The following is a 25,564-nucleotide window of genomic DNA, read 5'->3' as shown; positions in this document are numbered from 1 at the left end:
TTGAAGTAATGTGAATTAATAAAGTTCTTTTGTCACCTTTTCAGGGCTAGAGACATACTTGTGTACATGCATACCTATTGGTTTGGCTCTTGCCTGGGAACTAGAATAGTGGATAGACTCTTTAGCAAACAAAAGTCATGGTATATTGTTCCTAGATTGTTTCAGTTTTTTGAAGAACAGAAGAATTTTGGTTGGCAAATATTGTTCTATAAAGTTTTGTCCATTTTTTAAAATGTAAGTTAAGAATAGTTCCCTTTCTGTTTTTGTAATGGATCTCATACAGTCATTCTAATTCTCATGCCTAATAGTCTTCCCAGCCTGTCCAATTTTGACTCACCCTTATATTTTTAGGTTTCTATTTTAGCTCAGGAGCCACTTTAAAATGAGTAGGCACAAACATGTGATCTAAAAGCAAGAAGGAGGCTAACCACATTTGGCACTGAAGGAAATTAGATCACGTGCACTATGATTGCATACTTTAGAATATATTCAGTTATTTTGGGAATAAAATAGCTTTCAGTTAGACATTGCTGAATATTGTTGTACTGTTTCTTGTACATGTGAAAATTGTAGTTTTAGTTATCCAAGAGAGGTGTTAATTTAGATATCATTATTCCTCATTTAGCAAAAATACTGTGGAATTAGAGTAAGAATTATAAGCTATTTAACTTGGTAGAATTGCTGTAGGTGTAGGGGAGAAGTTTGTCTTTAAGTGATTTAATTTAATCTAAATATTTATTGAGCTCCTTTGAGTTCAGAAGGGGATGGATAGAAGAAACAAAACACACATATGTATCAGATTTTCTATAATGCTGATAAATTTCTGTTCCTTATTTTCATATACCTTTAAAATGCCCTGAAAATGAAAATGTTTATGCCTATATTTTCCATTATTTTTTGCACCTGAAGAAACATAAAAATCTTTTGTCAGATTTTATATTCTGATTTTCAGATTTATCCGAAGGTCAAGGATAACGAAAGGATCCTAAAAGCAGCAGGAGAGAAGAAACAAATAACCTATAATGGAGCTCCAATATGTCCGGCAGCAGACTTTTCACTTGAAACCTTATATGCCAGAATAGAGTGGTAGGACATGTTTAAAGTGCCAAAGGAAAAAACTGTTACCCTAGAATAGTATATTTGGTGAAAATATCCTTTAAATATGAAGAAGAAATGACGACTTTCTCAGACAAGAAAAAGAGGGATTGCATGAACACCAGACCTGTCCTACAAGAAATGCTAAAGAAAAGGACGTTAATGAGCAATAAGAAAGTATCTGAAGGTACAAAACTCACTGGTAATAGTAAGTCCACAGAAAAACACAGAGTGTAATAACAGTAACTGTGGTGTGTAAAATACTCTTATCCTTTGTAGAAAGACTAAATGATGAATCAATAAAAAATAACTACAACAACTTTTCAAGACATAGATAATCCAAAAAGATATAAATAGAAACAAGAAAAAGTTAAGCAGGGTTGAAGTTAGGGTTTTTATTTGTTTTCTTCTTGCTTGTTTGCTTGCTTATGTAACGTGTCGTTATCAGCTTAAAATAATGGGTTACAAGATAGTATTTGCAAGCCTCCTAGTAACCTCAAATCTAAAAATATACAAGTATACAAAAAATTAAAAACAAAAAATTAAATCATACCATCTTAGAAAATCACTTGACTGGAAGGATGACAGAAAGGAAAGAAGGAAGCAAATACCACAAAGCAACCAGAAAACAAGTAGCAAAGTTGCAGAAGCTTAAGTCCTTACTTACCAGCAATAACAGTGAATGTATACGAACTAAACTCTCCAATGAAAAGACATAGAGTAGTGGCTGAATGTTGCCTACATGAAACACGCTTTACCTGTAAAGACACATGTAGACTGAAAATAAAAGGATGGAAAAAGATATTCCATGCCAATTGAAACCAAAAAGGAGCAGGAATAGCTATACTTCTGTCAGACAAATTAGATTTTAAGACAAAAACCATTAGAAGAGACAAAGAAGATTACTATATAATGATTAAAAGGTCAATTCAGCAAGAGGATATAATGTTTATACATATATATATATATATGCACCTAACCCTGGAGCACCTAGATATATATAAAGCAGATATTATTAGAGCTAAAGAGAGGGATAGACCCAAATACAGTAATAGCTGGAAACTTCAACACGTCATTTTCAGCGTTGAACAGATCTTCCGGTCAGAAAATCAACAAAGAATAATCAGACTTAATGTGCCTTATAGACCAAATGGACCTCATAGATGTTTATAGAATGTTTCATCCAATGGCTGAAGAAAACATTTTTTTCCTCAGCACATGGATTATTCTCAAGAACAGACCCTATGTTAGGTCACAAAACAAGTTTTGAAACATAAAAAAAAATATGAAATAATATCAAGCATTGTCTCTGACTACAACAGAATGAAACCATTATGTTGGTGCAAAAGTAATTGCCGTTTTATACTAACCTAATAGAAATCAGTAACGAGAAATTTTAGAAACTATACAAACACATGGAAATTAAACAACATGCTCTTGAATGACCAGTGTGTCAATGAAGAAATTAAGGAGGAAATTGAAAAATTAATTGAAACAAATGATAATGGAAGCACAAGGTACCAAAACTTATATGACACAGCTAAAAGTACTAAGAGGGAAATTTATAACTGTAACTGCCTACATTAGAAAAGAAGAAAAACTTGAAGTAAGCAATCTAACAATACGTATTAAAGAACTAGAAAAGCAACACCAAACCAAACCCAAAATTAGTAGAAGAAATAATGAAGATCAGGGCAGAAATATGCCAGGTCTGTCCCCTAGACCCTGGCTGAGCGATGGGTGAAAGGAATACTCAGACACAGTATGCAGTGTAAGAGCACCATCCTAGGGGATTGCTGAGCTCTTGTGGCCAAGGTGCAGCAGCCCGGATAAGCTGGAGCTGCTTGATTTTATTCAGTGTAGACATAATGCCAAAAGCCTGGAGCAGACGCGGGCTTCAAGTAATTAACATTTATTGTTCCTCCTTCAGGGCAAGGGGGATGATCAAAGGTTGGTTCCTGGTCAACATAAGTAAACAAGCCTGTTTATGATAAATTCCCCTACACTTCCTTGTACCTACACCTTGCCCTCTGCCTCAAGGTCAGAGAACAGCTGCCTTCAGCTTACTCTCTCCTGAAGCTATGCAGATTTCAGAAGGCCTGTTCATTTCCCTATAGTTTCTCCTATCACTCTCACTGATCTCCTACAGAAATAAATGAATTTGACATGAAGAAAACAAGATAATAGATCAGCAAAACTAAAGGCTGGTCATTTGAAAAGTTAATCAAAATGGACAAACCTGTAGCCAGACTACGAGAAGAGAGATCCAAATAAATAAAATCAGAGATGAAAAAGGAGGCATTACAGTTGATATTGCAGAAATTCAAAGGATCATTAGTGGTTACTATGAGCAACTATGTGCCAATAAAGTGGTAAACCTTGAAGAAATGGCTAAATTCCTAGACATATACAATCTATAAAGATTGAACCATGAAGAAATCCAAAACCTGAACAGATCAATAACAAGTAATGAGATTGAAGCATTAATAAAAAGTGTCCTAGTGAAAAAAAAGCCTGGGACCTGATAGCTTCACTGATGAACTTTCCCAAACATTTAGGGAACTAATTGAATATATTCAAACTATTCCAGGAGGGGATGGTGGCTTATACCTGTAATCCCAGCACTTTGGGAGGCCGAGGCGGGTGGATTATAAGGTCAGGAGATTGAGACCATCCTGACCAACATGTTGAAAACCCTGTCTCTACTAAAAGTACAAAAATTTGCTGAGCATGGTGGCGTCTGCCTGTAGTCTCAGCTGCTGAGGAGGCTGAGGCATGAACCCAGGAGGTGAAGGTTGCACTGAGCCGAGATTGTGCCACTGCACTCCAGCCTGGCAACAGAGTGAAACTCCATGTTAAAAAAAAAAAAAAAAAAAAAAAAGATCTCACGTATTAATATATACACATATAGCCACAAAAATTAAAAATAAAGGAGTAAAAAAAATCAAATTTCAAATAATTTTATACTGCATGTAACCCATGTACAAGTATTGCAGTTACCTTATAACAGGGTATTTACAGTTAGTGCTTCACTCTCTCCCTTCCTTTTTTTTTTTTTTTTGCCATTGCTGTCATGTTTTTTATCCATGTGATATAATCATCCAATACATTGTTACTCTTCCTTTTATTACATAGATCCACATTTTTCACCTATTTAATTTTCTGACTGAAGAACCACTTTTAATCTTTCTTTCAAGTCAGATGTGCTGGCAGTGATTATTCTTGGTTTTTGCGTGTCTTGGAACTTGCTGTGATTAAGGAATTATAATGAGAAGATGGTTGGGGCAAGGGTATATTGGGCCTTGTAAGTATTGGGAAGTAGTTTAAATTTTATTTAAATTTTAGTGAAAAGGTTTTGGTCTTGAGTTTTCATGTAATCTAATTTATTTTCCAAAAAGTTTCTTTGGCAGCTTTGTGAACAATGACATAGATTGAGGGAAGAAGACTGGAAATAGAAGATGGGTTAGGAGGCTTTTATTGTAAATAAGAGCATTGTTTGTAGTAGAGTGGTAGCAGTAGTAGTAGACAGAAAAATGGATAGATGTGAGGCTTATTTTGGAAGTGGGGCTGATGTGAGGTGTGAAGAAGTGGAGACGAATCAAGGATGATATCCAAGTTTTTTGTTCAAGTAACTTTGTAGAAGATGGTGGTGTTATTTACTGAAACACTAAATCGGGACTGGAAACAAGTTTGGAGGAGACATGAGGAATTCCATTTTGGTCACATTTCATTTAAGATACTGATAAGGCTTCTTTCTCCGTGGAAAAATCAAGTAGAGAGCTGGATTTCAGGGCAGGAATTTAAAGAAGACATTTGAGTTGGAATAGAAATTTGGGAGACCTGTAGATGATATTTTAGTCCATGACAATGAGAGATATTTCTTAGAGTGAATATATGGCAAGGGAAACAGGGTCAGCATCTGAACTCGGGATTTCCAGCATTTAGAAATCAGGTAGAGGAGCAGCAACCTGAGAAGGGCTTGAAGGACTGACCAAAGAAAGACATCTGGAATATGTTGCCAGTTAAGGATTAATAGTGCCTTCTGGAAGAGTAAAGACCTGGCTTGTAACAAATTCTGCCGTTTTAGAAGCATAATATACAAAGTGAGAAAAAACCAGAGGACAGATCAATGTTGCTTGAAAGGTTTTAAAAAGGGTATTAACATGCATAACAAAATAAATGATGGCTAGCTAATTACACTGGTTCAACAGTATCTTTGTTATTTATTTTGACAGTCTTGAAAATTTTGATTTTTTAATAAAGTTTGAAAGTGCTTACTTTTTAAAAGATACACATGTAAACCTGAAGCTGGAATCAGTCTATTGCCAAGAGTAATGGTGTTAGTGTCACCTAATGGCAGAATGGAATATTGCAGCTATATTTGTAGGCTATAATGAAAAAGGTAACCTAATTAGAAAAATAGCATTTCTGGGAGGATTTTAGGCATGAATCAGTAGACTTACTATGGTTTACAAGGTCCTGTGTGTGTTAGCCCCAGCCTGCTTTTCCTGCCCCTCTATTACTCATTTGGTCACTGAGCAGATTGTGTTATTACACAAGAAAGGGTTCTTTTTCTGCCTTTCAGGTTTAGGCTCAGATATTTTCCTCTCAGAGTTTTTTCTTACCACCTCAATTTGTCCCTATACTTCCCACAGCTACTATTTGTCACATTAATGTGTTTATTTTCTGCACAGCCTTCAGAGTGACTTGGAATCACTTTCTTGTTTGTTTCCTCACTAGTATATAAGCCCCAGAAGTGCAGGCTACTTGTCTGCCTTGTTCACTTATGTAACCTCAGGGCTGAGTTGTGTCTGTTATATAATACAGGTCTTCAGTTAAACTTAGTATCTGAGTACATGAACTTCTGGATATGATAGTGAGTATTGTTTCTGTGCTGTAGAGAGCTATCCAGAAAACAGAGTTATGCTGTGTTTGATTACCGAAACATTATTTGCTACGTGAATGCAATATAGAAGCTTTTTTCCTTTTTCTTTTTGGTGTTAATAAGTAATAATGTGTCAGGAAAGAGAAGCTATATGTCTTAGAATGTTGAATTCTGTATTAATCAACTTTAGTTACTTAGAAAAAATATTCGCAGGTACAGTATTTGGTCTTGAGGAGATAAGTTTTTTTTTAAGCATTTAGATTTAATTAATAAAGCAGTCTCAGTGAATATGGTTTTGTGTCTGTGCATGGATTTGTAGGTATTTCTAGTATCATTTAATTATTTCCTCTATTAAAAAGAAAATAAAACAGTATTTCTAAGAGAAATGAGAGAGAGTGTGTCAAGTAAACAGTGATAAATCTGTTTGGTTGAGTTATGGACTGGTGTGTCTAAGTATTTAGGTAACAATATGGCTCTATTAGTCTGGAAACTTAGGATGAAGAGAGAGTACATTTCCATTTAGTGGCTCAGTCCAAGAAAGTAGCCTCCCTAATTTTGAGATAATTATCTAGCCAGCAGGATTCTTCTTCACATATACCACTTTTAAAGCTTCATGTTTTTAATCAGTACTTTTTAAAAAAAAATCCTTTTAGTTTTTCCAGGTGGATGTGGGAAGAGAAGTTTAAAGAACTGAAATGGAGGTCAGAGCTTCATTACAGAAGGTTAGTGGATCATCTGATTCTGTGGCTACAATGAACAGTGAAGAATTTGTTTTGGTTCCTCAATATGCAGATGATAATTCTACAAAACATGAAGAAAAACCTCAACTGAAGGTATTTTTTTTTCTTTTGTACATATGGTACAATTTTTAATGTTAAAAAAAAAAAACTGTTTGAAACTTAGCTGAGGAGATGTGTAAAATCCGAAGGTTTTTCTCAGGTGCTGACTTTCAGAATAAAATGTGCTTGATTTATGCAGAGCCTAATTATTTGGTTTGTGTATTTTAAAAAGTTCTTGCTTTTGGTTATTTACCTTTTAATTTGGAATTTTAGGGGGAAGAATGAAAGAGGAACAGGAAGGGAAAGGATAATTGGTGAATTAGACATTAAGTTTGTTTTACATTACTTTATCTGGATTTTTTTTTTCTCTTACTGCTGGGTTTTAGAAGTTAAATGTTTTGCTTTCATTTGAGAAACTTTTTCTTTTATGATTTTACATTTTAAATCAGTTGATAATGTTCTGTTGTGTAATTTAAGTTAACTTGTCTGAATGTTTTTAAAGCATACATCGTATATTTTTAGCATTTGAATTTTTATTTAGATACGATCCCTTTTCTTTTTCACTTTTGTGTTGCACTTTCAAAAGTCAGAGAAAAGGAAGCAAGCCAACTCAGTTGCATAGGCTTCAAAACAGTATAACTGTCCTCTAGAAACAGGAATAGGAAAATTAGTTAAAAGTGCTACCAATTATTTATGACTTTTGTTTAGTATTAACTATGGGATCAAAGGTGTAGTAGTATATCAGTCTAATAAAATATATTCTAGAAATGAGGTTACTAAATGCTTATGTTGAGAATATATTGTTTTATAATTTAATTTAAATCATTAATGGCTTTATTTATTTTTAGATATCTGTATTTTAGCATTCTTGTGTTTAAGACATCATTTATTTGCTTAGGCTTTGTGTCTCACCTGCCTTTGAAAAACTTATGTATCAACTTAAGTGTAAGGAAATTAGCAATACTCATCTTGGGAGCTAGCCAACAATTTGTAAAGAAATCAGAAATACGGTTATGCTATGATAAGCAATGTGACCTTTTAAGTGATATTTGTAATAGAGCTGTCTATTTAAATTGATCTATTTTTCCCTTTAGACATATAAATATAAGGTTTTCAGATTTTTAGGCTGTGTTCCTAAAAAGGAAAAAGAAGGGCCGGGCGTGGTGGCTCATGCCTGTTATCCTAGCACTTTGGGAGGCTAAGGTGGGTGGATTGCTTGAGGTAAGGAGTTCAAGACTAGCCTGGCCAGCATGGTGAAACCCTGTCTCTACAAAAAATACAAAAATTAGCTGAGTGTGGTAGTGCACACCTGTAGTCCCAGTTACTCAAGAGACTGAGTCATGAGAATTGTTTGAACCCAGGAGGTGAAGGTTGCAGTGAACCGAGATTGCACCACTGCACTCCAGCCTGGGTGACAGAGTGAGACTCTGTCTCAAAGAAAGGGGAAAAAAAGATAAATACATCTCTGTTAATAGGATCTGATATGAAATGTAGTTGGAAACTGCTTTAAGTGTTTTATAAAGAATCCATTTGTGAAACTAGTAATCTTCCTCTAATTTAGTTTTATAATCAGGATTTTAATGTATTATGTATTTGAAATTAGGTATAACTGTACAACTTCTTAGTGTTTAGTAACCATATTTAAATATTTAGATGGTTTTAATTTCTTTTAGAAATGAAATATTTTCATAAAATTTAGCTTCAGAACTGTAATAGAATTAAAACAGAATTGTCTTGCACTGTCTGTAGATAGTTTCTAATGGTGATGAACAATTGGAAAAAGCCATGGAAGAGATTTTGAGAGATTCTGAGAAAAGGCAAAGCAGTCTTCTTGTTGACTGTCAAAGTTCCAGTGAGATTTCAGATCATTCGTTTGGAGATATTCCAGTCAGCCAAACCAATAAGCCATCTCTTCAGTTAATTTTGGATCCATCTAACACAGGTACTGTATTGAATTCTTAGAAACTATTAAAGAATTAGGATAAAGTAATAGTGAAAATTTTAAGATGAAAATCAGAAAAAACTATTAGCTGTTTTCAAGCTTTGCATTCTCATTGAGAGTTTCTGCTTTGGTGTTCTTATGTTTCTGCCTGTATCTCTGCCTATAAAATCAGGTCTTAATGTTCTTTGGGAACATGGACTATGTCTGGGTCCTCAATAAAAAAAGAAAGAAAGTCCTCAGGTAGTTGCTTTTTAGATTCTGTCAAGAGTTTTCAGGTATAATCTGTAGAAGAGATAAATTATAACAGATTTATCACTTCAGCTTGACTGGCCCAGTTCAATCATCTTGAGTTCTGCTAGTTTTTGCTTCAACTATTTTGAAGTTCTGCCATTAAGGGCATAGTCACTTAGAATTGTTGTGTTTTCCTAATGAATTGATCATTTTAGCATTGTGAAATATCTTTTTCTCTTTTTAAAATTCCTTGTTCTGAAGTCTAGTTTTTCTTTTCTTTTCTTTTCTTTTTTTTTTTTTTTGAGACTGAGTTTCACTCTTGTTACCCAGGCTGGAGTGCAATGGTGCGATCTTGGCTCACCTCAACCTCCACCTCCTGGGCTCAGGCAATTCTCCTGCCTCAGCCTCCTGAGTAGCTGGGATTACAGGCACGCGCCACCACGCCCAGCTAGTTTTTTGTATTTTTAGTAGAGACGGGGTTTCACCATGTTGACCAGGATGGTCTCGATCTCTCGACCTCGTGATCCACCCGCCTCGGCCTCCCAAAGTGCTGGGATTACAGGCTTGAGCCACCGCGCCCGGCGTTTTTCTTTTTTTTTTTTTTTTTGTTTTTGTTTTTGTTTTTCTTATATTAATATAGCCACCTTTGGTTTCTTAAAATTAGTGTTTACATGGTATATATTTTTCTTTTTCCTTCAACAACAACAACAACAACAACTTTTTACCTACTTTTTTCTTTAAAGTGTGTTTGTTGCAGTTGGCTTTTTAAAATCCAGTTTGACAATCTCAGTCTTTTAGTTGGATTTAGACTAGGGTAAGCAAACTACTATCTGTGGGCCAAATTCCATTCCTACTTGTTTATGGTGTGGCTTGCAAAGTAGAAATTATTTTTACATTTTTAAATGATTGAGACATGTCAAAAGGAGAATAATATTGTGACACATGAAGCTTACATGAAATTCAAATTTCAGTATTCATAACTAAGTTTTAAATTTTGTAAAAAAGTCTGTGGAAGGTTGTTTTCTCACTTGTATAAATACTTGCATAATATTGTGGATTTTGTCTCTTGGCCCACAAAACCTAAAATATTTACCATATGAGCTTTTTGACCATTTCCTTTGATGTAATTTTTAATATATTTGGATCTAAATGTACTTACTCTCTTGCCGTTTGTTTTCTCTTTGTCTCTTCTGTTTTTTTTTTCCCTCCCTTTCCTGCCTTCTTCTAGATTACTTTTTAATGTTGTGTTTTATCTCCATTATTGGCACATTAGCTATGTAATTTTGTTTTATTGTTTTAGTGATTGCTCTGGGGTTTATAACCCAGGTCTTTAACACATGTATATTCTAATAGTGTCATAACACTTCATGTAGGTTGTAAGAATCTTTTGTTACCTTCTGGACTTCGTGCTTCTGCTGTCATTCATTTTGCTAATGTATATGTTACAAATTCTCCAAAATACTATGGGTTTTCTTTTTTTTAACTTTAAATAGTCTGTGGTGTTTTTTTGTTTTTGTTTTTGTTTGTTTGTTTGTTTTTGCAGAAAGTTGATTGTATTTAGGTAGAGAAAAGAGAATGAAAGGAGAAGAGAAAGGCTTCCACGAAGAGTGTGGAAGGGGTAGTCTGTTATATTCTGAAGAAATTATAAATCTAAGAAATAGGTCTTTTTCTCCTACTGGTGCTCTTCAGTTTTCTCTGTATCATTTTCCTGTAGCCCAAGGAACTTCCTTTAACATTCCTCTTTTCTTCTGCAGTTTAGAAACTGCTATTATATCTATCTAGGGCATATTTCGCTTCAAATCTTATATTTTTTCAGCTTTAGAATTTGTTTTGGTTCTTTTTTATGTCTTTCATTTTTCTTCTTATTTTGTTAGATGTTTTTCTTTAATCCTTGATCATATTTATAATAGTCACTGTATAGGCCTTATCTGCCAACTTTTTCATTTGTTATTTTTGGATCAGTTTCTGTACTGTTTTATATTTGGGGTCTAATAGAGTCATGAATCTTGGGTTACACAGATTTGCGAAGTACCTCTTCAAACAACTTCTGTTTGGCCTCCCCTTTTCTCTTTTTTACTTATATTATTTTTATTGGTTCTCCTTAGTTCCCACTCAGCTTATATATTTTATTATTTTTTGAGACAGAGTCTTGCTCTGTCACCACGCTGGAATGCAATGTTGCAATCTCGGCTCACTGCAACCTCGGCTCACTGCAACCTCTGCCTCCTGGGTTAAGTGATTCTTCCGCCTCAGCCTCCCGAGTAGCTGAGACCACAGGCGTGTGCCACCATGCCCGGCTAATTTTTTTGTATTTTTAGTAGAGACAGGGTTTCACCGTGTTGGCCAGGACGGTCTCAATCTCTTGACCTCATGATCCGCCCACCTCCGTCTCCCAAAGTGCTGGGATTACAGGCGTGAGCCACTGTGCCGGGCCTTTTTTCTTTTTTTAAGACTCTAGTTACACATATGTTAGACCACTTGAACTACTTAATCACTCAGGCTCATCATTCTTATTGTTGCTGCATAAGTGCTTGTTACATTAAGAAAAATAGGTAATAACATATATGTATATAATATACAAAACAAATAATTTAAACATATTAAAATGTATTTGTAGTTTTTTATTTGTCCCTTTTGAAATACATTCTATTGAACTGACTGAAAAAAGGAGAAAAACATGTTTCAGTGGTTGAAGAGCATGTAGATGAAGTAGTTCATTTTGAATGGCTTTAATTCTTTAACAAAAAAGTTAGTGGTGGTGAAGTTTCATATTTTAGCATAATATTTAGGAGCTGGAGTGGGGGAATTTGAAATGGCTTTTGTGAATTATTTATTAAAATCCTATCCTGCAAGAGGAATCTAGGTAATGGCAGTCTGAAAATGCTGCAAGAACCTAGTTCAAGTGATACATGTATGCTTAATTTTGTGCAGCACCAATGTAAGTCACAGAAGGGAAGCATTTGAGATAAGCAGAATGTGGATTTTAGGTGGGGACATGAAGGGAGAATGTTATACTACCTTATACATGCAGATAGATGCTCTCCAACCACAATTGGACCTTTGCTGCCTGCATTTATTTTAGAATAAAATGAACAGTTTTTTTTTTTTTTTTTAAGAAATTCATTATGATGAGGATGGAATTGGATGAAGCAGTCATAGATTCGTTCATTGAAAATAATTATTTTGAGAAAAAATATTCCATTGGAGCACTTACATAGTTCATAGAAGCCAGCAAACCAGGAATGAGTGAGATAAGGAGCTTGAGGCTTGTTGTGGGTATGAGATGTAACATTTTAACGTTGCTTTTTTTTTTTTTTGCTTAAAAAGTTAGTCTGCTTAATAAACGTGGTGCAATGATGGATCTTTACAGTCAAGAGAAACTAAACTGATTTGCTTTTATTTAATCCTCATTATTTTTGGCCTAATTCACACTATCTTTAGCATAGTTTTCTCTCCATATTGTTCTATATCACTTGTTAACCCAAAAGTGGCAGGTCTCAGTTGATAGAGGTTTATTTAGTCAAGGGTTTAGTATGTGCCTGGGAAAAACATAAGCCACAGTAGCAACTGTGACCTGTGCTTTTCTAGAGGGCTTTTGAGAACTTCAGTGTTTAAAGGGGAAAGTGCAAGCAGAAGTTAAAGAGGGAAAGGTGGGCAGTGAGGCAAGTGGTTACATTCTTGTGAGCCTCCGACTATCCTCATAAATCTATATTTTACATGTGAAAAGAGGGAGTAGAGGAAAAAGTCAGTTATGCATTCATCTTAGTGTAGGTGAAGGGATGGTTTCTGATCTTGTCTCCTGTGTCTGTGAAGATAAGCTGATAATTGACATTGTCAGGATGAGATTTGACAGAACTCAGTTGTAAGCTGATAATTGACATTGGCAGGATGAGATTTGACAGAACTCAGTTGTAGAGCTAGTTTATGGGAGGATACATATCTTAAAAGATTTAGGGGCTTACAAGCTCACAAGGAATTTCCTTGTGAGTAATCTGTGAGGGAAGCCATCTGGGAAGATATGTGCCCTGGCGTATGGATTAGGCCATGACACAGGCCTGTGACGCAGCTATCTGTTTGGGATCAAAAGAAGGACAATATTGTGCCTCAGTTCCCAGGCTTATCTTTTGCTCTGGCATAGTGAGTTTGGAGACCAGAGGGTCTATTTTCTTTCACATACTTGTACTCTGTATTTTTGATTTTTTAAAATATAAAGCTTAAATTTTTTTCTCTCATCTGAAGAATTATAGCTCAGTAGGATAATATTTTGAGAGATCTGAGAGTACGAAATGGCTGGCTCCTCTGGAACTCTGACATAAGATTTAGTATTTTAAAATCCTAGAATCCTAAATTTTAAATCCTAAAAATTTAAAATACAAAAGAAATGAAAATACAGAGAGACCTATATTTTGTTTGAAATATTTCATTTCTTTGTGGGCATTGGCTAGATTATAATGATGGTGGAGTTTTGCATTGACTTTTGAATATTTCTTTTTTGTTTCTTCAGAAATTTCTACACCCAGATCATCTTCTCCAGGTGGACTACCTGAAGAAGACAGTGTTTTATTTAATAAACTGACCTACTTAGGATGTATGAAGGTTTCTTCCCCACGTAATGAAGTGGAGGCTTTACGGGCAATGGCAACCATGAAATCTTCCAGTCAGTACCCCTTTCCTGTTACCCTGTATGTGCCAAATGTACCGGAAGGTTCTGTGAGGTAAGTTCTAAGTTTTTTTCTTTAGTCATGTATTAAGTAAGTCTGTTGGGTGGTGGCGAGGATGTTATAGCATCACCACGTGTAGGACTTACTGTGAACTCACACTGTAGACATGCAAAGTAAACATATTTAGGTTTAGACTGTTCACTGTTTGAAAGGAGCATTTAAACAGTTGTTTATTCTCGCACTGCAATAAATGCCTAAGATTGGATAATTTATAAAGAGAAGAGGTTTAATTGGCTCTTGGTTCTGCAGGCTATATAGGAAGCATGATGCTGGCCATCTTCTCAGCTTCTAGGGAGGCCTCAGGAACTTACAGTCTTGGCAGAAGGCAAGGGGAAGCAGAGTCATCTTACATGGCAGGAGCAGGAGCAGGAGCCAGGAGCAGGAGCAGGAGCAGGAGTAAGAGCAAGAGAGTGGGGGAGGTGCCACACACTTTTAAACAACCAGGTCTCATGGAACTAACTATCATGAGAACAGCACCGAGGGGATGGTACTAAACCAGTTATTTTTATTTATTTTATTTATTTTTTATTTTTATCTTTTTATTGCATTTTAGGTTTTGGGGTACATGTGAAGAACATGCAAGATTGTTGCATAGGTGCACACAAATCACATGGCAGTGTGATTTGCTGCCTTCCTCCCCATCACCTATATCTGGCGTTTCTCCACATGCTATCTCTCCCCAACTCCCCACCCCCTGCTTTCCCTCCCCTGTTTCCCCCCGACAGACCCCAGTGTGTAATGCTCCCCTCCCTGTGTCCATGTGTTCTCATTGTTCAACGCCCACCTATGAGCGAGAACATGGTGCTAAACCATTTATAAGAAACTGCCCCTATGATCCAGTCACCTCTCACCAGGCCCCACCTCCAACATTGGAGATTACAATTTGACATGAGATTTGGGTGGGGCCACAGATCCAAACCCATATCAACAATTATGCTTAGAATATTATAAATAGAAATACAACTATAAAAATAGTTGTAATGTGTATTTTTCTATCCTGAATGAGAATAAATATCTGCCTTCAGCTTGTCAAGTAATAGTGGTTCAGAGAAACTGGAGTGAGTCATAGATTTTAAGTTATTTACATTAGACTGTAAAGAAGCAAAATGACTTTTTTCTCTTTTGCTTAATTAGAAATAATACATTATGTCATCCGAACTTTTAATTTCTTTAAATTTAAGTCAGGGCTGGGTGCGGTGGCTCATGCCCGTAATCCCAGCACTTTGTGAGCCTGAGGCGGGTGGATCACTTGAGGTCAGGAGTTCAAGACCAGCTTGGCCAAAATAATACAAAAATTAGCAAGGCATGGTGGTGCATGCCTGTAATCCCAGCTACTTGGGAGGCTGAGGCAGGAGACTCACTTAAACCTGGGAGACGAAGGTTGTAGTAAGCCAAGATCATGCCACTGCACTCCAGCCTGGGTGACAGAGACCCCATCTTAATTAAAAAAAAAAGTCAGGTAATGTTACTCTCCCACATTCAGCCTTTGCCTCAGTCACACTTGCAGTTATATTTGAAATCCTTATCATGATAGCCACTGTTGACCTACTGCTCCAACTTGTTCTTCCCCTCTTCCTCCTTCCTTTCTTTCTTCTTAGTCTATTTGGGCTGCTATAACAAACTGCCATAGACTGGTGGTTAACATACAATAGATAATTATTTTTCATAGTTCTAGTGGTTGGGAGTTCCTAGATCAAAACTCCAGCATATTTGGTGTCTGGTGAGGGCCTGCTTCCTGGTTCATGTATTCTTACATGGTGGAAGAGAATGTAAGAGCTCTCTGGGGTTTCTTTCTTTCTTTTTTTTTTTCAGACTGAGTTTCACTCTTGTTGCCTAGGGTGGAGTGCAATGGTGCAATCTTAGCTTACTGCAACCTCTGCCTCCTGGCTTCAAGCAGTTCTCGTGCCTCAGCCTCCTGAGTAGCTGGAATTACAGGCATGCACCACCACGCCTGGCTAATTTTGTGTTTTTATGAGAAGGGGTTTCTCCATGTTGAAAAGGCTGGTCTCGAACTCCTGACCTCAGGTGATCTGCCCGCCTCAGCCTCCCACAGTGCTGGGATTACAGATGTGAGCCACCATGCCCAGCCCCGGGTTTCTTTTATAGGGATACTAATCTCATTCAAGAGGACTCGTTTCTCTCTCTCTCTCTCTCTCTCTCTCTCTCTCTCTCTCTCTCTCTGTCCTTCTGTATCCCTCCTCCCTTCTCTCTCTTCATTCATCCAGAGAAGATGCAGAATTGTATATGTGTGTGTGTGTGTGTGTAAGATATGCAAGAATATGAAGATAATCTGTTTTCTTGCATTATTAGTACCACTGTCCTCTCCCTTTCTCTCTCATCATTCACTATATTCCAGTCATAACTAGCCCTTTATTTATTCTCATAGGACTTATCAGTCACAATTCCCACCTCCGGACCTTGGCATATTATCTTTATACTCCCTAAGTAATCTTTCCCTGATTTTCCAATGTTTTTTTCTGTTTCTCTTCAGTTTCAACTCTGTAAACATTTTATCATAAGTTTTCCTTGGTTACGTCATGTAACTCTCTTCTTCATACTGGGCCTTTTTTCTTTTTCTTCGTAGCACTTTTCTTTGAGTTGATATTATATTATATTTATTAGCTTATTAGTTTATTGGATATCTTCCTCACTAGATTATAAGCTTGTGAGAATAGGTTCTTTGTATTTTTCCCTGCTGTAGCTTCAGTGGCTAGGGAAGTTAAGTGACTCATTGCAAGATTTTAGCAAATATTTGCTGAATGAACAAATAAGCAGACCAGGTCAAGGAAATGAAGTTGAATTTGCCTTGAACCTGGAATATTCCCTGTAAGTTGCTTTAATCTTTCTAAAACACTTGCTGATTTGCCTCATTCTCTAAAGTTTAGAATGTGGGAAAACTTTAGCTAAGTTCTGAGTACCAGAATAAAAGCAATGTAAATTTAGAGTGTTGTGGTAAAAATGCTTTGAGTTTTCCAGGAAAGGATTTTGCATGTATATTATTTATATGTTATCTTCTAAAAATGTCAAAATATCTTTTCAAAGAAAAATTGTTTTCAAAATGTCTTCTTTGTTGTCTGTTTAGCTTCAATTTGCCAAATACACCTTGACAGAGATTTAGTGTATTGACTTGCTTTTTATTCCTGGGGTTGTCCCCTTACCCCTCAGTTTCTGAATTTGAGGTCTTGAAGGGGTGTTGAATGTTTAGATCAATCCAGGACTTAAAATTTGATTTTTCGTTTTGTTTTGTTTTTGAGACACAGTTTCAGTCTGTCGCCCAGGCTTGAGTACAGTGGCATGTTCTCGGAGCACTGAAACCTCTGCCTTCTGGGTTCAAGTGATTCTTAGGCCTCGACCTCCCGAGTAGTTGGAAATACAGGTGCCTTCTCACCATGCCTGGCTAATTTTTGTATTATTAGTAGAGATGGAGTTTCTCCATGTTGGTCAGGCTGGTCTCGAGCTCCTGACCTCAAGTGATCCACCAACCTCGGCCTCACAAAGTGCTGGAATTACACGTGTGAGCCACTGCGCCCAGCCAGGAGTAAGGATTTGTGTAGGGAAAGTCAGAGAATTATTCGACTTTAAATCCCACAGACTCCTTTCAGCTTTTATGTTCCATTGTTGAATTCATCTTTGGAACCACCTGACCTTTTCTGTAGTACAAAGGGCCTCAGTTGAACAATAAATTGGGGCTTAGATAAACTAGTAGGTGCTGCTCTGAATAAAAGTGGACTCTCCAGGGATAGTTTGTAGTATTCTATACTGGCATTCCTTTTGCCGTAACAGAAAAAGGCAAGACTTTAGGGATGGGTGATACAGATGTTACCAGGCATGTATATTTAGCTTTGGAGTAAATAAGTTGGATCATAGGAAACACAAGAATGAAGAAATTGTCAGAAGATGATGAAGAATTTATATATATATATACCTCTGTGTGTGTGTGTGTGTGTGTGTGTGTGTGTTATGAATATGAGGATAATTTGTTCTCTCTTGCTTTGTTAGTTTCAGTTTATTTTTGTGATTTTAAGTTAGTTATGTTTGGCTGGGCTCAGTGGCTCATGCTTATAATCCTAGCACTTTGGGAGGCTGAGGTGGGTAGATCACCTGAGGTCAGAAGTTTGAGATGAGCCTGGCCAACATGGCGAAACCGTGTCTCTACTAAAAATACAAAAATTAGCTGGGTGTGATGGCAGTTACCTGTAATCCCAGGTATTCGGGAGGCTGAAGCAGGAGAATCACTTGAACTCAGAGGCGGAGGTTGCAGTGAGTCAAGATGGGCTATTTCACTTCAGCCTAAGGGAAAGAGCGAAACTCTGTCTCAAAAATCAAAAGATAGTTATGGTTATATATCTTATATTGTCATAGTAAAAATATTTGTCTTTGTTCTTTTTTAAAAAACCAAACTGGAAATAGGATAGTTTTTATTTCTTCTTTGATAGTTAATATTTTATCTAACTTTTGATTACTGTTCTACAGAATCATAGACCAATCCAGCAATGTGGAGATAGCATCTTTTCCAATCTATAAGGTGTTATTCTGTGCACGTGGACATGATGGAACAACAGAGAGCGATTGCTTTGCATTTACAGAGAGTTCCCATGGTTCAGAAGAATTTCAGATCCATGTTTTCTCCTGTGAAATTAAAGAGGCAGTAAGTATAATACAGTGTAGCAATTTGCCATAGAGATGAATTAGGTTAATATTTTTGAGCACTAATTTCACTGTCATATAAATACATTACATAAATTTGGAGTATGTTTCTAAAGACAAAATTAATATTTGTAATGACATAAAACTTAACGGAAAGCTAAGTCTGCTATATCTGCTTACGTAGGGCACTCACAGCTTAGCAAGTGTCATAGAAATACAGAAATGGATGAGCTGCCCTTCCACCTTACCAAGTTAGTAAATTGCTTATGCTCAGAAGGGAGACTATTTTTGCAGCTCTCTTATTAGTTTACCCTAGTAGATTGGTCCATGTGATTTAAAGGAGTGCCTGTAACAATACCTCTTCTCTGATGGGCTTGATAGTTGCATATTGCTTTCATTTAGATATTGCATTAAGCTTATTTTATTGATCTCTGTGGTTTTCACTGGTGATTATTTGTTTTGTGCTTTCTCACGCCTAGGCTATGTTTTACTCCAGAGAACTGGCTTAATTAAAAATAAATGCTCACATAGAGCAGGTATAACAACTTGTAGTCTTTTGAAAATGGTAGTAAGTTGTTTATAGCAATTATTAATTGGTAGATTATTGTTAGGAGAAGTGATATAGATTAAATGCTGTTACATACATAGGAAAATCTTTTCTACATCTATTGAATTATTTCCAATTTTAAAATGTTGCACTGTTTGACAGTACTTGTAACCATTTCAAAGGCATTCATAATGGGCATGGATGGGAATGTCTCAGGTATGTTTGCTTGTGAAAAAATAAAAAAAATGTTGAAAGCAATAGTTATTCTAGTCTCTATCATGAAACATGAATAATTCATTCTATTAACAGGAGTTTTGAGTTTATTTCTGGCCACAAAATGGAAATTCATGGAAATGTAGATTTCTATGAGTTTGATATAAAGCATGATGGGTATGTCAATTCTTGTGCCCTGGTCATCAGTTTGTTTTACACTAAAGTGAACATGCACAGACACATATAATTTAGATTGTAATTGTAGAAATTCTCTGTCAGAACCCATGCCTTAGGAAAGAAGTTGAAGTTTTGTGTTTTGTTTTTTTAGATAGGGCTTTATCTATTTTATCCCAGCACTTATATATCTGTGTGTTTACTGACTTCTTGTTCAAAATGGTCTGATAGATAGGAGAGAGAATAAGTAATCTGCTAATGTGCCTCACATTTAGTAGACAGTGAATATAAATACGCTGAAAGAATTTATGTGTTTTTGTGAATGAGGGGGGCTGTTTCTGATCCTTACGAACTCCACTGCAGAGGTGGGGAAGCAGATGGTAGAATCCTGGCATTTCATGTTGGCAGCCATCACTTAACACACCTGTGTGATTTCTGAATCACTGGAGCTCAACAGCAAGAAAATGAGCTTTGAAGACCTGGAGAACCTGCTGCTTAGAGAGAGAGAGAAATGCTGCTGCAGAAGGAAACTGAATTGCCGCAAGAGGGTTCCATAACCGATGGTATGAAACTGTCTTTTGGATTGTGGCATCCACTTGGGTTTAGAGTAGGGGAAATGTTTGTTATTTTTGAGAGCTTTCATGGTAGGTAAGCAGTGGAAAAAATTGTGGGAAATTCTTAGCCAGAACGTTTTGGATATAGTATTAAATAATATCAATTCTATTTCTAGAGAGCATATTTGTTCCATTGCAGGTTATTTCCGTCTATTATTTAAATTAATTTTTACAGTGTGTTTTAGAAAGTGTTATATTTTGGGGGTATTAGTGGTAAAATGTTTAAAGGAGAAATACATGACAGTGGTTGTTAAACCTTATTATGAGACATAATTTCTTTTAAAAAAGTTTTAAAAATCCTTCTCCAGGTAATGAATGAGACATCAGTTCTAAATGAGGAATAACCCAGTATAAATTGAGAGCTTATGCCAGGCACTGTGCTAAGCATCCGTTTGATACTCATAGCAACCCATGACCAGGTTGTACTTGTTAGACAAGTGACTTTATGTTTCTCTTTGCCTGGAGCAGTTTTACCTTGTGCTTATTGTCCAGGTTATTACTAATACTCTCATTTATATTCTCAAAAGTGTTGTGGTTTGGATGATAAATTGTATGGTTATCCATTGTTTATCCTGTGGCTAAGAGACTAGGTGATAGAGCTGGGTTTCAAATTGAAGTCTCTGACTTTGAAGAGCCATACAGTTTTCAGTAATAACTTTCCTGTTGCTTACATATTATAAAACACAAATGTAGATTTTTAAAATATGTTTAAAAATACATTTATAAAACATTTAAAAAATATGTTTAAAAATATATTTTAGTTATATTTTATAAAGGGATTTATTGGTAACATAGCTTGCATTCCAGTTATGTTTTGTGTTTTACCTGACCCTTTTACAGAAACTGTCCAACATCTTCCTCTCTGCTCTAAAAAAATAATTGTGCTTTTAATTAATCTGAAGTCTTTTTTTTTTTTTTTTAATTGAATCTGAAGTCTTTTAGTTACATTTACTGGTCATCTGTTGTCTGGTTCCCAGTTTTCTGTTCTGTGGTGAACACCTTTGGTCTTTGGTATTTGAGTCCCTGTTGATGGACACAATTGGCACAGATAGTTCAGGAACCAGGTGACAGACATTCTTACTGCTTAAGTATATACTGTGCAGCAATGCCAATTTTTTTCTTTCTTTCTTTTTTTCTTTTTTTTTTTTCTGCAGAGTTTGTGGATGAGAGCTGAAGAGGTTTGTCAGTTAAAGGAAGATTTCTGAAGCAGGAGTAGCCAGCATGGCTGCCACTACTGTCACTGTGATGCTTAGTTCACTGTAAAACCCTTCAAACAGTAGGCACCAACAGTGGTAGAAGGGAATTTCAGTGAGGGTGATGGCTCTCTTGGACACCTGTGACACAAGGATTAGGAGTTCCCACAGAAGAGTTAGGACGCATTTGACTTGCAGCACTTGGATGTGCTTCTGCAGGACACTGCTGGAGTAGATTTTGGTAATCTATGGCAAAAGATTTGGACAGTCCAGCCAGAAGTATCTTGAGGTCAATGATGTTTGTACAAGGAGAATGATATGCTAGGCTTCTGCTGAAGAATTGCAGACCAAGCAAGGTGTCAGAAAGCGTAGTCAAAAAAATCCAAGGAGACACCTGTTCTTGTTGCATCTTTATGGATATATTATATAAAACTTTTAAAATATACTTTTAAAGTGTTGAGTCTTTTTAAGATTTTATTTCTACTAGCCAGTGTAACCATTCTATTCACAGCAGATTTTGATGATATTTGTATGTTTTAGGGTATTTGTCAGTTTTAGAAACTCTTGGAGTGTTATAGAGGCATGGTTTTTATCATCTGGTGTTAAAGGCATTCAGAGGTATTTCTTGATAAATATCAAGGGAATCATTGGGAAGATACTTATTCTTATTGTATTGTTTTTTTCTTGGGGTTGCCAATATGACACTGTATAAAAGAAAACCTGTTCCTTGCATGGGAATATATTATTTCTTTTCTTTCTTTTTTTTTTATTTTTTTTTTTAAGAGATGGAGTTTTGCTCTTGTTGCCCAGGCTGGAGTGTAGTGGCGCAAGCTTGGCTCACTACAGCCTCCACCTCTTGGGTTCAAGCGATTCTCCTGCCTTAACCTCCCAAGTAGCTGGGGTTACAGGGCATGCATCACCATGCCTGGATAATTTTGTATTTTTAGTAGAGATGGGTTTCACCATGTTGGTCAGGCTGCCCTTGAACTCCTGACCTCAGGTGATCCACCTGCCTGAGCCTCCCAAAGTGCTGGGATTACAGGCATGAACCACTGCACCTGGTGGAAAATATCATTTCTAAACAAATATTTATTGAATTGGTATGTTAGCTAAATGCCTCATTTTGGAAGACAATTCAGAAATTGTCTTGTTAGTGTTTTCCTTAAATCGAGTTTTATGATTTTTAAAAAGTTTCTTGGTAATGTGCCTCTTATTTTAGCTCCTTCCCATGAATAATATATTTGAGCTAGTTGTTTTTAAAATTTTAATACATACCTTTCAAGGTACCTTCCATAGAATGATTTTTCGCATTTATTTCTTGGGTGAACTTTTTTTTGTTTTTTTTTTTTTTGACATGGAATCTCACTCTGTCTCCCAGGCTGGAGTGCAGTGGCACGATCTTGGCTCGTTGCAATCTCCGCCTCCCAGGTTCAAGCGATTCTCCTGACTTAGCCTCCCGAGTAGCTGGAACTACAGGCGCATGCCACCACGCCCTGCTAATTTTTTATATTTTTAGTAGCAACGAGGTTTCACCATGTTGGCCAGGCTGGTCTTGAACTCCTGACCGCAAATGATCCACCTGCCTTAGCCTCCCAAATTGCTGGTATTACAGGCATGCGCCACCATGCCTGGCTTTGGTTGAACATTTTCTTGATACGTGGTGTTTCTAAAAGAGTGGGTTATCTTTCCCCAGTATTAATGAAAAGACTTCATCTTGGAGAAACTAGCTATGTTATTTATTTTAAATAAATAACTTTGTTACTTAATAGCGGTGTTTGAACTTTAACATGTAACACATATTTGAGAATTTGGAAAATACGGAAATAAAGAGGAAAAGAAAAGGTCCTTAAAATTCTACCACAGTTAAGATTTTGGTGTATCTTCATTCCAGATATCTACATGTGCTTTCCTTTCTACCTCTTCAAAAACAACAACAAACTCAAATAGATATATAATGTTTTGTGTTTAATGTTTTCTATAGATACTGTTTTCTGGAGAAAGATTGTATTATTTATCAATAAACCTTTGCCTTCTGCAAAGAAAATGCCCATTCAAGACTATTTGTGTGTGTATGTGTTTTAATAGTATGATATATAATGAAGTGTTTGCCATGGAATGCGTTTTTAATTTTCTTTTCTTGATGTATAGTCAGCCCTCTATATTTGTGGTTTCTACATCCACGGATTCAGCTAACCACGGCTTTAAAATATTCGATTAAAAAGTATGGTTTCATCTGTACTGAATATGTATAGACTTTTTTCCTTGTCATTATTCCCTAAATGATAACAGTATAAAAACCATTCACATAGCATTTATATTCGATTAGGTATTATAAGTAATCTAGAGATTACTAAATCTGTAGTATATTTCAAGTATATGGAATGTATATGGAAAGGTGTGTGTAGGCTATATGTGAATATTACACAGTATTATATAAGGGACTTAAGCATCTGTGGATTTTGGTATCTGGGAGTTTTGGGGGGTCCTGGAAACAATTTCCCATGGGTACCAAGAGACAACTGTAATTGGTTATCCAGTTTGTTCTAAGAACTATAGATGCTGATAATCATTGTTTCTAAAGTTTATCTTGTTAATTCTTGGATTACTGTTTCAGCTTATTCACAGACTCTAGAATTCACAATTTATTTTAACTCTTTTGGTAGAAATGGCAACTTGTAAGACATAGTATTAAATGCAGTTTGATTGCTGTTAATGAAGTTAATATACTGTTGTGTTCTTTCTCCAAAAGAGAGAAAGATGGAGTCTTATTTTTTTTTCTTCATTATTCTCTATCACTCTGGCTCAGCTTTGTATACTTAACCTTTCTATAGAGAATTCCTTGAAGCCTTGCCATCTGCTTTAGAATTTGCCAAATTCTTTGACATTTTTTTTTTTTGATATGCCCTTCTGAGATGACAGGCTGGCTGATCTGACGTAAAGAATGTGAAAAAGAAGGGATGGAAAAGGGGAAAAAAGAATAAATATAGTTGGAGTTTAATTCTACCAGTGTATACAAAATTACATACAGGTGTTCCCCTGTTTTCACATATAGTGCTTTCTTAAAAATACACTGAAGCTAAATATATAAAAAGCAGACAATAGACTTTATATTTCATTTAGGAGTAGGAAGTGGAGAATACCCAAAGCAGTAAAAGTAAAGTCTCTATTTACACCTTGACCTTGTAGGCATAATCCATGACGTATTTCTAGCATATTCTTTGATTCTTTTTTCCTCCATAAACACTCGAATTATTGGGCTAAATCCAGTAAGTATCCAGCTGATACTGAACATTTCTGCTTTTAGCTTACCTAATCATTCCCTCTCATCCATCCCCAAGCACATTCAACTTACATTTGCTGGAGTATAGGCTGTATGTTCTCTGTTGTATTTCTGGCACTTAGACTAATCCTTGGTACACAGAAGGTTCTCAAATAATATTTGTTGAATGAATGAGTATATTTATCATTTTCTTAATTGTGTAAGATTTGAGGCCTACCGTTCTTATTAGCATCAGTCCTTTGCTGCTCTTGTTATTTTTACTCATTTATATAAGATTATAATGGGAATAGCATGGTAAAGTATTGAAGAAATTTTAGGAACATTGTGTTATAAATATGGTGCTGCTGCAGACGTTGAACTTTAGACTGGCAGGTAGCATTTCTGTAGAGTTGTTAAAAGTTAAACTATTAATTTGGCATTGGGAAGGCATTTTAGGGTAATCATTGATTAATGGGTATAAATGTAGCAATTGGAAGTTTTTGAATGTGTTAGACTGTGCATGTACAAGAAAAAGTGGCAGAATATATGAATAACACAAAAATGAGGAAAGACCTCATACTTTAACAGACTCTCCTGTTATAGGGAGTATTCCTGTTTTAAGCAAGTTACAAATATTGTATTCCTAGATTAATATAGTTCAACAATTACTTTGAATTCACTTTATCTAAAGTGAGGGATTTGTTAATATTTATAGCATTCTTCTTACCTGTACTTCCCAATGTGACATATTGAAAATATTACCTTTGTTTAACCCTTCACATTTCACCTTGTCATTGTCAACTCATGGATGGGCTGAGAGATTTAGAGAATTTTTTGTGCCTCAAGCTCACAAGTTTGTGATGATCTAAGGCTTCTTTTGGAACCAAGAAGGAGAATAACTTCTGGAGAAGTATTCGATTTAGAGTACTTCTTCACTTTAAGGAAAGAATATGAGCTATACACGCAAACACACATATGTATATATGTATATATGTATGTATGTATAAAAGTAGTCACTAGAGTGGTCTAATACCAATAGAATAGATAAGAATAAGACAATTTCAACCTTTGTTCTGGGAATCCAACACTTTTATAGCACAAAATTGAGTAAAAATACCGATAGCTCTTTAAATTATGTTACTGGCTTTATTGCTAAAGCCAGTATTTGCTTTATTCTTTAGCTCTGTATCTAGCCCTTACAGGCTGAGGGAAGTGAAAAGATAACTTGGAGACTCAGGCTAAAACATTGTTTGCGAGAGTGTTG

At 35.9% G+C, this 25,564-nt stretch overlaps 1 protein-coding gene across 8 annotated transcripts in view; it reads left to right on the top strand.

The window, feature by feature from the left end:
* Nucleotides 1-25,564, top strand: part of RABGAP1L (RAB GTPase activating protein 1 like) — a 709,048-nt gene that overhangs the window by 49,595 nt on the left and 633,889 nt on the right. For 4 of the 8 annotated variants that reach the window (XM_074390018.1, XM_010336102.3, XM_074390014.1 and 1 more), the window contains exons 2-5: nucleotides 6,634-6,813; nucleotides 8,509-8,701; nucleotides 13,437-13,647; nucleotides 18,127-18,301. In XM_074390018.1, coding sequence (XP_074246119.1) covers nucleotides 6,676-6,813; nucleotides 8,509-8,701; nucleotides 13,437-13,647; nucleotides 18,127-18,301 — 717 coding nt within the window. In that variant the 5' untranslated portion in view covers nucleotides 6,634-6,675. The other 4 variants (XM_074390015.1, XM_074390016.1, XM_074390017.1 and 1 more) reach the window with 4 other exon arrangements.

Source organism: Saimiri boliviensis, chromosome 19, assembly GCF_048565385.1.
Source record: "Saimiri boliviensis isolate mSaiBol1 chromosome 19, mSaiBol1.pri, whole genome shotgun sequence".
In the NCBI taxonomy this organism is placed as follows: domain Eukaryota; kingdom Metazoa; phylum Chordata; class Mammalia; order Primates; family Cebidae; genus Saimiri; species Saimiri boliviensis.
The sequence above is the reverse complement of the archived record's forward strand: the minus strand, read 5'-3'. Positions and strand labels throughout refer to the sequence as shown.